General features: G+C 41.3%; 1 protein-coding gene across 4 annotated transcripts in view; it reads left to right on the top strand.

Moving 5' to 3' along the window:
• LOC137653534 (uncharacterized) overlaps nucleotides 1–15,259 on the top strand; it is a 111,847-nt gene that overhangs the window by 73,062 nt on the left and 23,526 nt on the right. For all 4 annotated transcript variants that reach the window (XM_068387010.1, XM_068387011.1, XM_068387013.1 and 1 more), the window contains exons 2-4: nucleotides 501–1,580; nucleotides 2,512–2,684; nucleotides 6,044–6,197. In XM_068387010.1, coding sequence (XP_068243111.1) covers nucleotides 741–1,580; nucleotides 2,512–2,684; nucleotides 6,044–6,197 — 1,167 coding nt within the window. In that variant the 5' untranslated portion in view covers nucleotides 501–740. The remainder of the gene's footprint in view (nucleotides 1–500; nucleotides 1,581–2,511; nucleotides 2,685–6,043; nucleotides 6,198–15,259) is intronic.

Here is a 15,259-nt window from a genome sequence, read left to right on the forward strand (position 1 = left end):
TGTACAGTTTTTTGTCTGTCGAGCAACAGAGTTGCAGCTATATATTCACCGGGTAAGTATATTCAAAAATTTATTTTATAATTAAAATATCATATTAATTTCTGTTGGAAATGCCAGTGACTCATTAACCACCTGGGTTTTGTTTTGATGTTTTTTATACTTTAATATCAGAATTTAACTGGGGTTAAGAGTTCAGCTATCTATAAACCTGTTTCCTACTTGTTTTCTCATAATGTAGAGCTAGAGAAAGTCACAAGAGGTTGTAGCTAAAATGAAAGACCTTGCGAAGTGTTATTTCTAAAGTCTTTGTTTAAGGAGGTTTTAAGAGCTGAAATCTTATTTTTCATCTTATTACTGTATATACAGGATTACATTTTTTCAGAACTTTATTGATGAGGATATTTTAAGAGCGGGAAACTGATTTTTTATCAATTTACTGTATATACAGGATAAAATTTTTTTAGAACATTATTGATTGCTTTATTTTATTCTTTTTCCAGAGTTTGGTTTCCTGTATTACATCTTAGTGGTGCCTCTTTCACTACCAGTAGTGCTGCTTTTCCTCTACATCCGATGGCTCGGTTGGGAACTCTTCACAAACAATTAAGTTCAGTGGAAGCAGACATTTATTAATCTTAATGAAACAGAAAATGCAGATCATCAGAACTTACTTTAGAAGTGTGGTAACTTAGAATGAGAAGTATTAAAAATGAAATGATGTATAGATCTTGTTCTGTAATATGGAATCATCAGGACAGTCATCAGTTGTATCCAATGTTTATCAAGTACAAAGAAGTATTCCAAATGTAAACATAGCACCAAAGGATAAAAGCTCCTCTGGGGAGCCACTTACAGACTGTAAAGTTATTGCTAGAGGGAAAACTAGAAAGGTTACTATAGAAAATGCATCATCGTCCCAGGGTGTTGAAATAAACTCAAGCATACCACTAGATGGTTTGCTTCCCACGGTTGTGAACAGAGGTGAGCCGAGCTCTATTGTGATTGGAGAACCAGTTGAGGGATGCATGATGGTCGACTTGCCTGGAAGCATGGTTAAGGGAGGTACCTCAGTCCAAGTTCAGTCTGTTCCCTACTTGATTGATCAACAAGTTTTAGTTCAGGTTAGTGGCGAACAAAGAATAGAAGCAGAGACGTCGGGAGCAGCTGATTTAGTCTCTGTTTATGTCAAATCAAGACACAGCACCAGTGGAGCTGCTGCTTCTGACGGGAGTAATCCGTTAGATACAACCAGTGACAGGTGCACGTCAGTTGAGCAGCCTAATGGCAGTGATTTGGGTCATAGGAAACCAGGCCTCATAGAGTCCAGGTTTGTGTTTCAAGAATTGTCCAGAGATGAATACCCAACCATCAGCCTTTCTGAAGGTTCTCAGAAAGAGAACTTTGGCATCAAATTGGAAAATGAAGACGACAGCTTGCAGATGCCGAGGAGAAAATCTGCAAGGAAGGCAAGATTGAAATGGAAAAGTTTAGAGGAGGAAGACCATGTCATTAAGAAAATCAACTGTCTTAAGAAAAGAAAACATTACCCACTTTCTTCTTCTGATAGAGGGAGAACTTTAGTAAGTATAGGTACCTGCTTTAGAACGTGGTATACTCCTGTTATATTTTGACTGAATAGTACAGTTTTGTAACAGCTGTAATTATAATTTCTCATTTCAAGAGTTCCAAAGTACTATACTTATAATGATTTGGGTCCACTTTTCAAAGAGAGTAGTTTTCAAGATGTGAGTATCGCCTTATTTTGTGATAATAGCTTTAGGTATCAAGGCTTTAAAGGGGAAGCACTTCAAAATGTTATACATCCCTCTTCCAAGCATTTCATATTGCCTGATAGTTTTGATTTGATTAGTCTTTTAACACATACAAATGAAAGTACTTCTTAACATTTTATCTAACTGTAACTGCTAAAACAAGAATGCAGCATTCACACGCTTGTTTACGTACTGTGCTAACAAAAATATTGCTATTATAAATCTTGCAATTGTATCATGTTTAGTGTTTGTTGTAATTCTAAAGTGGGTTCTTCTTTTTCTGATTTTTTTTTCTTTTATAAGAGTGAGAGTCAGAAGAGAGAGAGGGAGAGAGCATTTTTTTTTATTCTATGTCCTTTATTTATATATATATATATATATATATATATATATATATATATATATATATATATATTATTTTTTTTTTTTTTCCCTAGAAGGCAAGGCTATGTGGACCCTTTATGTAGTTTTGAGCTTGAGGTAAAGTTAGAAGATGGATTGTGTTTGTCTTTTTGTTTAACTTGTTTGAATTTCCTCATGATTTACAATGTGATATGATTGAATTCACAAGTTTTGTGCTTTCCCTTTAAGCTGTTGTGAGTATTTTGAGATTGGTTTCTAAAACTAGACATGTTTTGTATTGATTACCAATAGAACTTAGAAAATTTATTTACAGATATATAATTCATTTTTTATTGTTTATTTAATTTAGCTGATTTGTTTTATTTCTTCTTTTTAGAACAGCATGAAGGTAGAGGTGCCTTTGGCAGATATACCCGTATGGGCCCAATACTTAACCAATGTCAGAATAATAGATGGTAAATGGATATATGGTATTGCAGCTTCTAAAGCCATATTGCATCAAGCCCTAGAAGGACACTCCAGGAGCATTCTTTGTGATTATATTAAAAGGTTAGATTTTTATTTCAAATATTTGTTGTTATCTGTGTATGTAAAATTCTATAATGTACAGTGCTCTGCAGTACAGAAGTTTTGTTAATCTTACTCTATACATGAGATATTCAGCAGAAAAGGAAGGGAAATTGGTTTGAAGGCATGTACTGTAAATCTAGAAATGAGTATACATGTACTGCACATATAGAAACGGGATTAATTTGGTGTCCCTTCTACTTGAAGCCAAATTTGGGTTAGGCTCCAGGTAATTTTTTAATATATTAAGTGAAGTGTAGAAGGAAAGTAAATATATATTTACTTATCTCTGTTTTGAAATCGATCACTTTTATGTCCTCCAAATTTGTGTTTTAACACCGTTTCCAACCGCTCATAATGCTGACAATAGCTTTTTTTAGACAGGCCAGATACGTAACTGGGACCCTCAACACACTTGGTGATAGTTTTAAGCTATTCCTTTTGTGCCTGTCAAGCAGATAACACCTGGTGTGTTGTAACTCCAAATTGCTCCTAGACAAAATATAAACCTTAATTTTTTACCTAGAAGAAATTAGCACAAGGGGGCATATTACTATAAAAACTTTTAATGAGGTGTCGACAACTGTTTCGGTTATTACCAGTGGTAGAGAAAACTACAAGAATCCAGGCGTATTTGTGTGAAGCACTTTCTTTCCCAGCGTAAAGAAACATTAGATCACAGCTCCTCACTAGTATTAGCATGGCAGCAGATTGATCCCACATCGGAATGGTGTTTTTTCTGTTTCTTCACTCGCATTCAGTTTTCTTGAGAAGCTTTATTCATAAAGGCATTTATATGCAAGAAAACAGGACCCATTTTCTTTTATTTAAACTCGTAGTCTAAGACCATTTGGTAGGAGTTTCAGTGGACACTCCTACTGTTCTTTTCTCTTCCATTGGAAGAAATAGGGCAAACCAGCCCTCCATCAAAGATGAAGAAACTGCAAAAGTTGAGTGCTGTTGAGTTTTCTCCTTGAATAATCCTCGATTGCAATCTTTTAGCTCTTTCCGCTCATGCTCCTGGTGAGCAAATGTTGAAACGACTTGATGAGAGCAGCTTTGAAACGTTTCCATGCAACTCAATGCAAACATTTTCGGAACTTTTTCACCTGTGGTCATTGTTGATGATCTATTTAGCAATTGCTCGCAGTTCAGTAGATCTTTTCTCTAGTTTGCTCTCCCAGTAGACCTATACAAGATGTACTATTAGGGGTTCGCACATTCTTAAGAGAGCGGCATGACATAGCAGATGTTCGCAAGTCGCAGCTCTTTGCTTGAGTGGTTGTTTGTGACTGATCGCTATCCTGTTCGCTATCGGTCACATATCTTTCAACTACTCTACATCGGTTATATACGCTCACCTGTCTGCCCGTTGGGAGTAACACTTCTACCCTCTTTTTCTTCCGGCAAGTACAGCCCGAAGTAAAGAAGCTTGTTAGTGGGCAAAAGGTATACGAAAAACCTTAGACTTTCTGTAATTGCTTCCAAGAGAAGGTTAAGCCTTTCTCTGTAGCCTACCAACTGTGCACAATGGGTTCTTGATTTTTAGTTGGTGTAAGTTCTGAAGTTTTTCTCTTACTTGTTCTTCTCTGGACAAAATAAAGTTTTCTTGTTTTCTCAGATCTGCCAAAGGTTCCTCAGTTACAACTATCAGTGGGTGTAGATATTTGTTTACTTTAGTACTACAATAGAGAGATTTAGATCTTACCAATATAACAGTTATTAAGGATGTTACTACAGTATATCTTTATGTATCAAGGATACGCCTGAGTTTAATTCTTTCTACTGGAATTTGAATGGAGATTTTCAATTCCTCTTAGGTACAATTTTGAATCCACAGTCGAGGTGAGTTCAGAGAGGTTTCCTTAATCATCTTTTTGGTACCCCTTTCAACAGCGAAGTGGGTATGCGGATTGTAGGTAGTGTCGTGCAGTGTGGGCTTTTGATGCGGGAGAAATTTTCCCTAGTGTTGTACCAGTTTTAAGGGTGAAGAATGACCTATAAGAATATCCTCGCATATTTATCCATTCTTTCATAATGGTACATAGTCATTTTGATGGGGTAGTGCTCTAAATGTGAGGACTTGTAATGATGGAGTCCTCAGCTTTGCAAGTCTTCTTTCTATAATGGAGTTGAGAAGTTATGAGTTCTCTGTTAACCTCAGATTCCCTCCTGGCAAGCTGCTTTTCAGTTGAATCTTTGATATGGATATTATGGGGTATGTACCGTAGTTAGACACATATATTTCAGGGTGGATCTCTCTATCCATAATCAATTTACAACTACCTATATTTTGATCAATGCAGAAAACAGCCCAATGAATTTTGGATAAGACTATTTAAGATGAACAATATTTAGAATATAATTTATCACTTTAAGGGCCCCGGCCGGAATGCCAATATATGGGGTTATAGGAAGAAAAACACAAAGTCATGAAAAATTCACTGAGCTTCGTAGGGCAATGGAGAATGGGTATACAAAATATTTTGTCTAAATTCCTCTTATTGTACTTTCATAGTTACAGGGTAATTAACAAAGCTAACTCAAATCAATAACATTTTTCCCTACAAGAAAAGGACTTTTAGAAAGAAAAAACTTCATTTGATTGGAGGTCTACATCAGGTCTATATAGGGTAGTAATTCCAGGTCTTAATATTAATTATCAAGGGAGGAGATAGAATTTGAAAAACATTAATTTTCAGGATAAATTGCCCTGGTGTCGCAAAACTGAAGGTCAGAGGAAAAAATTCCTATGCTGTTTGGAGATGTCCTGAGTCACCTTATTAAGTGGTATGAATGTCAGTCCTGTCCTTAAAAAACGGCATTAGCCGGCCGGCCCCCTTAATACATACCTAACATTTATTCAGTCCTGCCCTCCTGGTAAGAAAATAATTAATATTTCCGTGAAAACCACATGTAGTAGTTACCAGAATTTTGTAGGGCTAGTCATACAAATACCTTACTAATCTTCCAATTTTTTAATTTATCAAAGGGAGAATGAAACTTTAAATAAAAGTAATTCCCCAAACTTATTTGGAATCATTCTTTAAACAATAAAATAAACAAAACAGTACTGCACTGTGGTCACCATAATACACGTAAAGTATTTGCCATTGATATATATTGTTTGCACAGTATTCTTATTCATTACTAAATGTCTATAGTAAATTGAATTATTCTGGTACTTTGTCAAAATGAAAATGAAGATTTTTGTATACTGTATATTAGTGACTAAAGAATTGTATATTTTATTAAAGGAATATTTGTTACAGTACTGTATGCTTATTTCTTTATGGGGCCATCTTTAAAATCATATTCTTAATGATAACTATCCTCCACAGCCATCCTTGCAACTTTGAAAAACGCCGTAACGCGCGATCTCAAGAATGCCGTATTATGTGGCAGCACAAACGAGTGATATTTGATGGTGTCCCTTTTATCATTGCCTCCTCAGATGACTTGAAGTGTACCTTTGGCATGAATTACAAATTTAAGGTGAGTACTGTACATACTAGTTGTCGTAAGTAAAATGTCTTCAAAGTTGCTCAACTTCATTCATACATTGTCCTTAGCTATGGAGCTATTTGACTTTCATCCATTTATACCTCAAACAAGAAAATTTCCTAGAAATTATACTATATATAAAGGTAGTTTTTGTATGCTAGTATCCTTGCATGTTTCTTAAACTCAGACTTGTGTTTTGAGCTCAAAGTACAGAAATAAGATGCGATGGTTTGTTGTTAAGGGTTATAATGATATACCGGTAAATGTTCTGACTCTTATGCAAACCTTTTGTCCTTTGAAATAGGTGATAACTTTAGTGCAAGCTGGAATAGTTATTGAATCGTTGAGAAAGTAGTTTGTTAACGACAGGTTGTGCGAGGGGATCGTTGAGAAAGTAGTTTGTTAACGACAGGTTGTGCGAGGGGATGCCCTGCCTCCTGCCTCCTGGCTGTCACAGACTATTCACTTTTGTCATCGTCAGCAACCAGTACAGATGTATGATTACTACACCCTTTTATTGTTGGATATGTTTCTTACTTTGTTTTGTTTTAGGTGTGTGGTCTTTTTTTTTTTTTTTTTTTTCTTGTGAACACTCTTGCTTGTGACAGCAGAGGCACACTTAAATGTAAGACGTGGTAATAGTTTCTTGTGAATCCACACGTGTTGTCTACCGTTTGTATTGGGTGAACTCTACGTAGTTCTTCCCCCCACCTTTGGCGTCTTGTTCACACTCCTACAATTAGAAAAACTCAGATCATGTCATATAGCCTTTTCATGAGAGGGAGTTAACTGGTTTGGACAGTATTTACCTTACCTGTGTCTCTAATAGTTAGAGGCACAATTTTCGCCGCTAGTATGCAACCATGTGGTTACCTCTGAGTAGGTCAGTGTAGTGTGGTGTCTGTGAAAGTGTCTGTGAATGTTTGCTGAGCTACCTTTATGACAAAACCCCCTAGTTTAGTGGATTGTTCTGCTGCAGAGGATTCTCTTGAAGCTTCCTCCTCTAAGAGGGTGCAGTCACAATCACTCGTCCAGACCAACTTTGGTTTAATGACAGGCAGTTAGGAGGAAAAGTTGGTAAGAAGTAGAGGGAGTGAGCTGTCTCTTCTGCCAGAAACACCATTTCCCTCCTCTTGTTCCCTTTTTCAAATACTACTTCCTTTTTTTAAATACTTCTTCCCTAAGGTGGTGATGAAGAATAATCGTGTGGGAGGTTCTTTCGCTATAAAATCCTTGGGACTTTATAGTGATTACTCTCCTTTGAGAAGAAGTGATCATTCTTTTCCCAGTAACTGATACCTTCTGGATCGGTCTCTTTCATTCCTCAGGTGTTCACATGTGTCCACCTGAATGCTATGCTTCGGCTACGTGGAAGACTTTTTCAGACTTTCCAGGACAGATTGAAACTACTCGTGTGATCTTTTTCAACTGTAGATATGTGATCACTCAGCCAAACAAAGGATGGATACTTAAGTAAGCTGTTTGATTGCTAATTTCCTTGTATTGTACTTGAATCAGCCAAATTGGTGAGGTAACGCAACAGTTCATGATCAGTTGAAACCTCTGAATCATTAATGGTAGCAAGGAGGAGTAGTAAGGAAGAGTGAGTTTGCTATCATTCTGTTATTATTATTATTATTATTATTATTATTATTATTATTATTTTTATTACTGTATTAGTAGTATAGGTATAACTTAAGTAAAAGCAGGATGCTACAAGTTTAAGTCCTCCAATAGGAAACCAGCCCAGTAGAAAGGTAGTAGAGAAATAACAAATGAACTATTTTAGAAATTATAAAGGGATTTTGACGAAGGAAAAATCTATTTCTGGGGTGAGACCTGTGGCGGCCGGTGAAAAGGGTCCTTCTTACACACTTTTCTGATATAAACCTTCCAAATATACCAGAGAAAGATAAAAGCATGGAATGCAGAGGTTACTACCCTCGTGCGAGCACCTTGTGGGTGTCGTGTATAAAGCTGGGGCGCGTGAAAGCCACTATTCACAGGCTGTCTTCCATTTAGCTAATTCCTTCGTCAAAAGGGATGGGCCGATACAGAGGCACCAGCTACGCTACCAGAGCCACGCCACCGATGCCCCGACGCGAGCGCCATCTGAACAACATCCTTCTGTATTGAACATGATGGCTTGGAAAGGAAAGGGTGGGAACGTACAAAATAACAGGGAAGGGTTTCACCGGGCGCCACAGGTCTCTCCCCAGAAATAGATTTTTCCTTCGTCAAAATCCCTTTTCTGGGTCGACCTGTGGCGGCCGGTGAAAATGTACCAGAGAATGCCTTCCAAGCCCAATAATTAAATAATAACTTAATGAGGGGAGAGATAAACACCATGTAAGGAAACAATATATTATATTAAGGTAAGTATAAATCATAAAGTAGCCAAAGGACATAGTGATCGTAAGGCTAAATAAACATGATAACAAGGAAGCCTCCGAGTATCAGAGCACAATATACAACAAAACTGACATGGCTAATAATAATAACCCAACACTAAAGTTACGGTAAACACAATAATAGTTTATAACCATATGGACTAAACATGTAACAAACTTAGGGCTAACGAACCACCAAAGAGAGCGGCGTCGTGGTGCGAGTGGCGGGTAGGAGGGAGAAGAAGAGAGATGGATGAAAGGAAGAACATGAGATCAATGGGGAGAGATGAGGCTCCCAGCTGCAACCATTGGGTATTTAAGGGCCTGTAAGTTCTATAGATAGTGGCGTTTGAAGACCATAGGAGATTTCCAACCCGTGTACTTTTTAAGGTCATCAAAATCCATATTTTGGAAATAATTGATGGAGGTAGCTACTGACCGGATATCATGAGCGTGGGGAAATGATCCTGGATTAGCTTGTTTAATGAGGTATAGGATCTGTTGCCTAATGCCTTGAATGGAAATAGTACCTCCTTGTTCTCTGATAAACAAGGGGCCAGACGAGCGGGTGGCAGTTCTAGCCAAAAAGGCCCTGAGAGTAGTGACTGGACATAGAGAAGTATCTTGGAGAAGAGGAATAATCTTCCAAGGGGACCACCTATTTTGTGGGTCCTCATTTTTAGCCAGGAAAGCTCTGTCTGGAGAAAGAAGTACTTCACCTGAAGGGAGGAAATCTATGTTTTCTGAGTTTCGTGAGAGAGCTGCAAGGTCTGAGATTCTAGCACCCGAGGCCAAAGCCGTTAAAAATAAAGCCTTCCTAAGAAGAGTGATATAGGAGCAGGATTCGTTGTCCGTGTCTGAGGCAAGTTTGAGGACATCATTCAGAGACCAAGAGACCTTTTGTGGGCGAACCGAAGGTCGAAGCCTAGCACATGCTTTTGGAATAAATGAGAAATAGGAATCTGCCAGGTTAATGTTAAACCCAACAAGGAAGACCTTCTTCAAAGCTGACTTGATGGTGGTTATAGTGCTAGCTGCCAGGCCTTTGTCAAATATGGACCTAAAGAAGGAGATGGCTAAATTAGGAGTCATAAAAGTATGGTCTGAATTCTTTAAGAAATCTGCTAGTTTCTTAACGGCCGAATCATATTGACGAATCGTAGAGTCCCTTTTGTCTGATTCTATAAAGAGGACATTTTCCAGGTCGATGTTCGCATCTTTACGAGCTGCGAACTTCATAAAGTCCACAAAGTCAGGGTTTTGGCTATCCTTGAGGAATCTGACACAGTCTGAGTTTGGACCACTTGGGTCAGTTTGGGGAATGGGATCCGGAAGGGACGGAGTTTCAACTCGAGGAGGAGAGGAAACCAACTGCTTTTTGGCCAGTGAGGTGCTACTAAAGCCACTGTCCCCTGGAAGGAGCGTAGTTTGTGTAAGACTTTCATTAGAAGATTCACTGGAGGGAATAGGTAGATCTTCTTCCAATGGTTCCAATCCAGGGTTAATGCGTCCATGGCATAAGCCTGAGGGTCCAGGTTTGGGGTTACATAACAGGGAAGTTTGTGATTCAGTTGGGTCGCGAATAGATCTACCTGGAGGCCTGGAACCAGCCTGAGTATCCACCGGAATGAATTTATGTCTAGGGACCATTCTGATTCCAGTGGTTTTGTCCTGGATAGTGAGTCCGCTATCACATTCTGGACTCCCGCTAGGTGAGTTGCTGACAGGAACCAGTTCTTTTCTGTTGCCAAGGCGAAGATAGTGACCAGGATCTGATTCAGGTTGGGTGACTTGGATCCGCCTCTGTTGACGCAGTGTACTACAGCTGTGCTGTCTGACACTACTCTGATGTGAGTCGACCTCGGAGGAGAGAGTCTCTTCAGGGTCAAGAACACTGCCATGGCTTCGAGAACATTGATATGGAACTGTTTCATGGCGGGTGACCAAGAGCCCTGAAACATCTGATGTTCGGAGTAACCCCCCCATCCACTCAGAGACGCGTCTGTATGAATTGTCACTTGTGGGGGTGGGAATTGAAGAGGAACCGATTTGGAGAGGTTCCTCGGTTGGACCATGGGCGTAGTCTCATTTTTAAGACAGGGGATCTTCGAGATCTTGTCTCGCAAAGGTATTGTAGCTCTCTTTCTCCAAACTCGATTGATGTCCTTGAGTTTGGCTTTCAATAGGAGATCGGTTACTGAGGCAAATTGGAGAAGGCCGAGGATTCTTTCTAAAGCTCTTCTGGACACCTGTTTGTGTTTGAGAAAGTTCCTGATCTTGGAAGCTATCTCCCTTACCTTCTTGGGAGGAAGGGAGAGCCTGTGCTTTGAAAGGTCCCAACGGATGCCTAACCATTCGAAGTGGCTTGATGGTTGTAGGCGAGACTTTTGGAGATTGACCTGGAATCCCAGTTTGGCGAGAAATTGAATTACCTTCGTCGTAGCTCTGTTGCTTTCTTGGTTCGACCGAGCCCAAATGAGCCAATCGTCCAGATAGGCGATGATCTGTATCCCTTGGTTTCTGAGTTGTTCGAGCACTGTCTCTCCCAGTTTTGTGAATATCCTGGGTGCAATGCTGAGACCGAAGGGCATGACTTTGAACGCAAAGGCTTTCTTGCGTAGACGGAAGCCTAGGTAAGGAGAGAAGTTTCGAGCTACTGGCACATGATAATAGGCGTCGGTAAGATCGATAGAGGTGGTGACGGCCCCACGGGGAAGTAAGGTCCGTACCTGAGAGATAGTCAGCATACGGAACTTGTCGTAAAGAATGTAAGAGTTTAGTTTTGACAAGTCCAGAACTACTCTCAACGCCGACGAGTCTTTCTTTGGAACTGTAAACAGGCGGCCTTGGAATTTCAGTGATCGAACCCGTTTGATTGCTTTCTTCTTGAGTAACTCTGTGGTGTACTCTTTCAGGATGGGAATGGATCTCTGGAAGAAGGTCACTGGTGGAGGTGGAGATCCCTGTGACCATTTCCAACCCAAGCCTTTGGATATTATGCTGTGAGCCCATGGACTGAAGATCCAATGGTCTCGAAAGTGATAAAGTCTCCCCCCTACCGGGAACACATCATTGCGAGGGAGTGAATCTAGGTCCCTTCCCTCCACGAGCACCCCTTGCTCTAGGTCCGCCTCGCTGGCGGAACTGTCCTCTACCTCTGTAGCTTCCTCTCTGGTGTCCACGAAAGGAACCGGAGGATTCGTAGCTAGGGTTGTATGCAGGAGAGGACATCCAAGTGGGGTTGGGCTGTGTACCTGGGGGAGCAGTGAGGTAGACTACCTGTTGAGGGGGAGCCAGTTGCTGAGAAGTTGAAGCAGAGGAAGACTGTGTTTACGTGTGGGGGACTGACGATTGGTGGTAGTGACCCCGGTTCGTTTTGTAAGGAATAAATCTCTGCTTTTTCTTGAAGAACGTTTGTTTGTGGGATTCGATCTTCCTTTTGGTCGAGAGGCCCCACCTTACTTGTAAATTTTGGTTTGCCCTCGCAGCGTCCTGAAGAACTTTATGAACTTCGTTCTGAGGGAATAGGTTCTTACCCCAGCAGGAGGACGCTATCAGCCTGTTCGGTTCATGTCTGGTAGAAGCCTCAGACAGAACCAATTTCCTGCAGCTAACCCGAGCCGACCAGAAGTCGTGGAGGTCCACTTGATAGGACAGAAGCAGGTTCTTAAGGAAAACCCTGAACAAGGTTTCTGTTGGGTAAACAGAGGCTAGGGACTCTATGGAGGTGATGGAGTGGAGGGACCTAGCCAACCTATTACGTGCCTCGAACTCGGTCTTGAGAAGACTCTCTAGTAATCTGGGGAGCTTTTCAGAAAAAAGAGTAGAGGCGCAGTCTGGGTCTAGTTTCCCCACCGTGAAGGTAGAAGATGAGTCGTCCCAGGTGGCAGAGGTACTCGGAATGATCAATGAAGTGGGGTCCGTCTCTTTGAGAGCCGGCATGGCAGAGCCTTCCTTGACGGTCTGTATTGTCAGCTCTGTCACCTTATCTATGAGTGGTAAGGTAATGGACGATGCCGTCGTAAAAATAGTGTAGGCACCTTTGTGTGGGGTGAGCTTGGAGTTATTACACCCCCATTCTGATAAAGTTCTGGCCCAGATAGCTTGGGCCTGTTCTTTTGGAAATATCACCGTTTCCTTCGGTACCTTGTCCATTCTAACCAAGGCATGGTCCTTTAGGCGGACGAAGCCGTTGAATGGGAATTCTATCCCCGGGGGGTAGAATTCTAGGTCCTCTAGAGGGCGGGTGCCTATGCCATCTAGAGTTAGGGCACCATCTAAGTACGGAGCATGTAAGGCAAACCTCCAAGGGTTGTTTTTATCGAAGGTGGGTAACTTTGATGCGTCTGGGGGTGAAGGCGGAGGAATCTGAGTTCCGGAGCCTATCAGATTAGCCACCATATCTTTTAGCTCCGTCATAGCCCCAGAATGTTGCTGAATTTGCTCCTTGACTATATCCCTGATCAGGTCGACTGGGAAGGAGGGTACCTGAGAGCCACCCGCCGACAAAGCCTTGGACTTGGAGGACTTCGACTTCTTAGAAGTCACGGTTTTATGGGAAGCAATAGGAACATCAGGAGCAGTTGAGGGTCCGGGGACCGGTGACGTAGATACTGGCAAAGCTGAAGACTTAAAGGTACGTAGCGGCTTCACCTTGGGTCGTACGGGGACGGAGGGATCCCGAGGAGAAGCCGTAGGCTTGTCAAAGCCGAGAAAGGAAGAGGTAGAAGAAGGAGTAGGAGATAAAAAGGTTTCCACCAACTCTGCACCACTTACCTGCTCGTCCATGGGTTCGATGTCCTGATCCAGTGCTGACACGTCCACCGGTAAAAGAGATTCATCTTCCGTGGAAGTGGACGCTCGGACCTCTTCAATTAAAGGGGCAGCCACCTCCGGAGTGACTGCTGCAGTTGTAGAGCCTGGGAAGAATCGGGAGGCCATGTCTCCGTAGAGGAGATAGGGTGCGCCAGACGGAGCATTCCTGCCGAAGCCCGACACCCAAGGACGAAGAGCAGCCCTTGCCGACCGAAGAGATTCATGATTGGCCTGAAAGAGTTGAGGGGATTAGTGATGAAGGAGAAGGAGCGTTCTCCGAATTACGCAATGTGTACATAATTAAGGTACAAATTAAATCATCTCCAAAAGATAAAAAGGAACAAAACGGAAACCAAGTTACGTCATCGTTCAAGAGTATGGAGGACAACTCGTAACAGAGCGTGCACGATTCCGGGAACCACACCATATACGGGGCTTGTCCCGGCTCCCGAATATAGGAGATAGCGCAATGTGTATGCGATCGACAGAGGTCATGTCCATCGGGATCGTTGAAAGAGGCGGGGCAGCCCTTGGCAGCACAGCGGGCCTTCTGTAAAAGAAATTAGACATAAGTCTGGATGTTCCTTGAGACTCTGGTAAGGGAATAAGATCTACTAACAGAGCCTAGATAGAATGAAGTATGTGTGCATAGGATTTGTCATTGACTGAGAGCTGTAGCTCCGTATTAAAATATTTTAAATATAAAATGTTTTCTGCACCGGAGTGTGCCGGAGCAATCGAAAATGAGTCCGTATCACTATAAATATTATTAAAATAAGAATAAAATAAATTAATGTAATCAGCGGAACCTCCGACAGGGTCGAGGATCCAGTGACAGGCCCATAATTAAATAAATTATAACACACAAGCAGTAGCTAAAAGCTAAGGCTAACATCATTGCTAAGCGTATTGATGATCTCCGGTGAAGCTGAAGGTCCGGTGAAAGGTCCTGAATAACTAAGTTGTAATTAATAATGAATATTTTGTGTGAATATGGCCGTGGCCGGAGACTGGGTGCAAGGGACCAACGGGGGGGATGAGGTCCTGCCAGAGGGTTGCACTCCAAATGATATATAACTATAATTCCAAGCTCAATGAGTATCCCTCATGGCGGAGTAGAACTCACGGCGGAGTGGATGAATGCTCAGATCCTACTCCCAAACCATAACGGGGAGAGGATGGAACTACGAGGGGAACAGGGGGTGTCTTAAGGATGGCCCAAAACAATGACTCACACACGAACAGGACCTATTAATAACGCTAGCTATATTAACAGTAACCATAAAATAAAATAGAGGGAGAGGGGGGAGGGAGAACCCGTGATCGTATAAAACGGAAAACGGGAAATCCACCTCTCATACTTGAGGTTAAGAAAGAAAACGAGAGAAAGGGTAACTCGTGACTGGGCGACAGAAAACGAGAACTCCATGCTCTCGCTCTCGTGGTTACACTATAAAGAACCTAATAAGCACACTATCATATGATATAAGTATAACAATAAAATTGTAACGTCAATACAAGACTACGAACGAAGAATAACGTCTGCTATAACAAAAATTAAAAAGGATATAGTCCACTGACGAATGCCTCTCAGGGCGGGTACTAAACTATAATAAAGCCAGAACGCTATTCTTGTTCGAGACTGGACTTGCTAGCAAAAAGTACCATAGGAAATAATAATAATAATAATGGTTCAAAAAGGCGTAAGTCCAGTGACTTAACCAAGAACCTAACTGACAGAGTACCAAATGGGCAAGACACATGAATTCCCAGCGAGTCAAATCAAAACAACAATGGCTGCCGACACCGCGGAAGGCCAAGCCAGTCGAAACAAAAACAACACTATAC

The sequence above is a fragment of the Palaemon carinicauda genome, chromosome 14 (genome assembly GCF_036898095.1).
Source record: "Palaemon carinicauda isolate YSFRI2023 chromosome 14, ASM3689809v2, whole genome shotgun sequence".
NCBI lineage: Eukaryota > Metazoa > Arthropoda > Malacostraca > Decapoda > Palaemonidae > Palaemon > Palaemon carinicauda.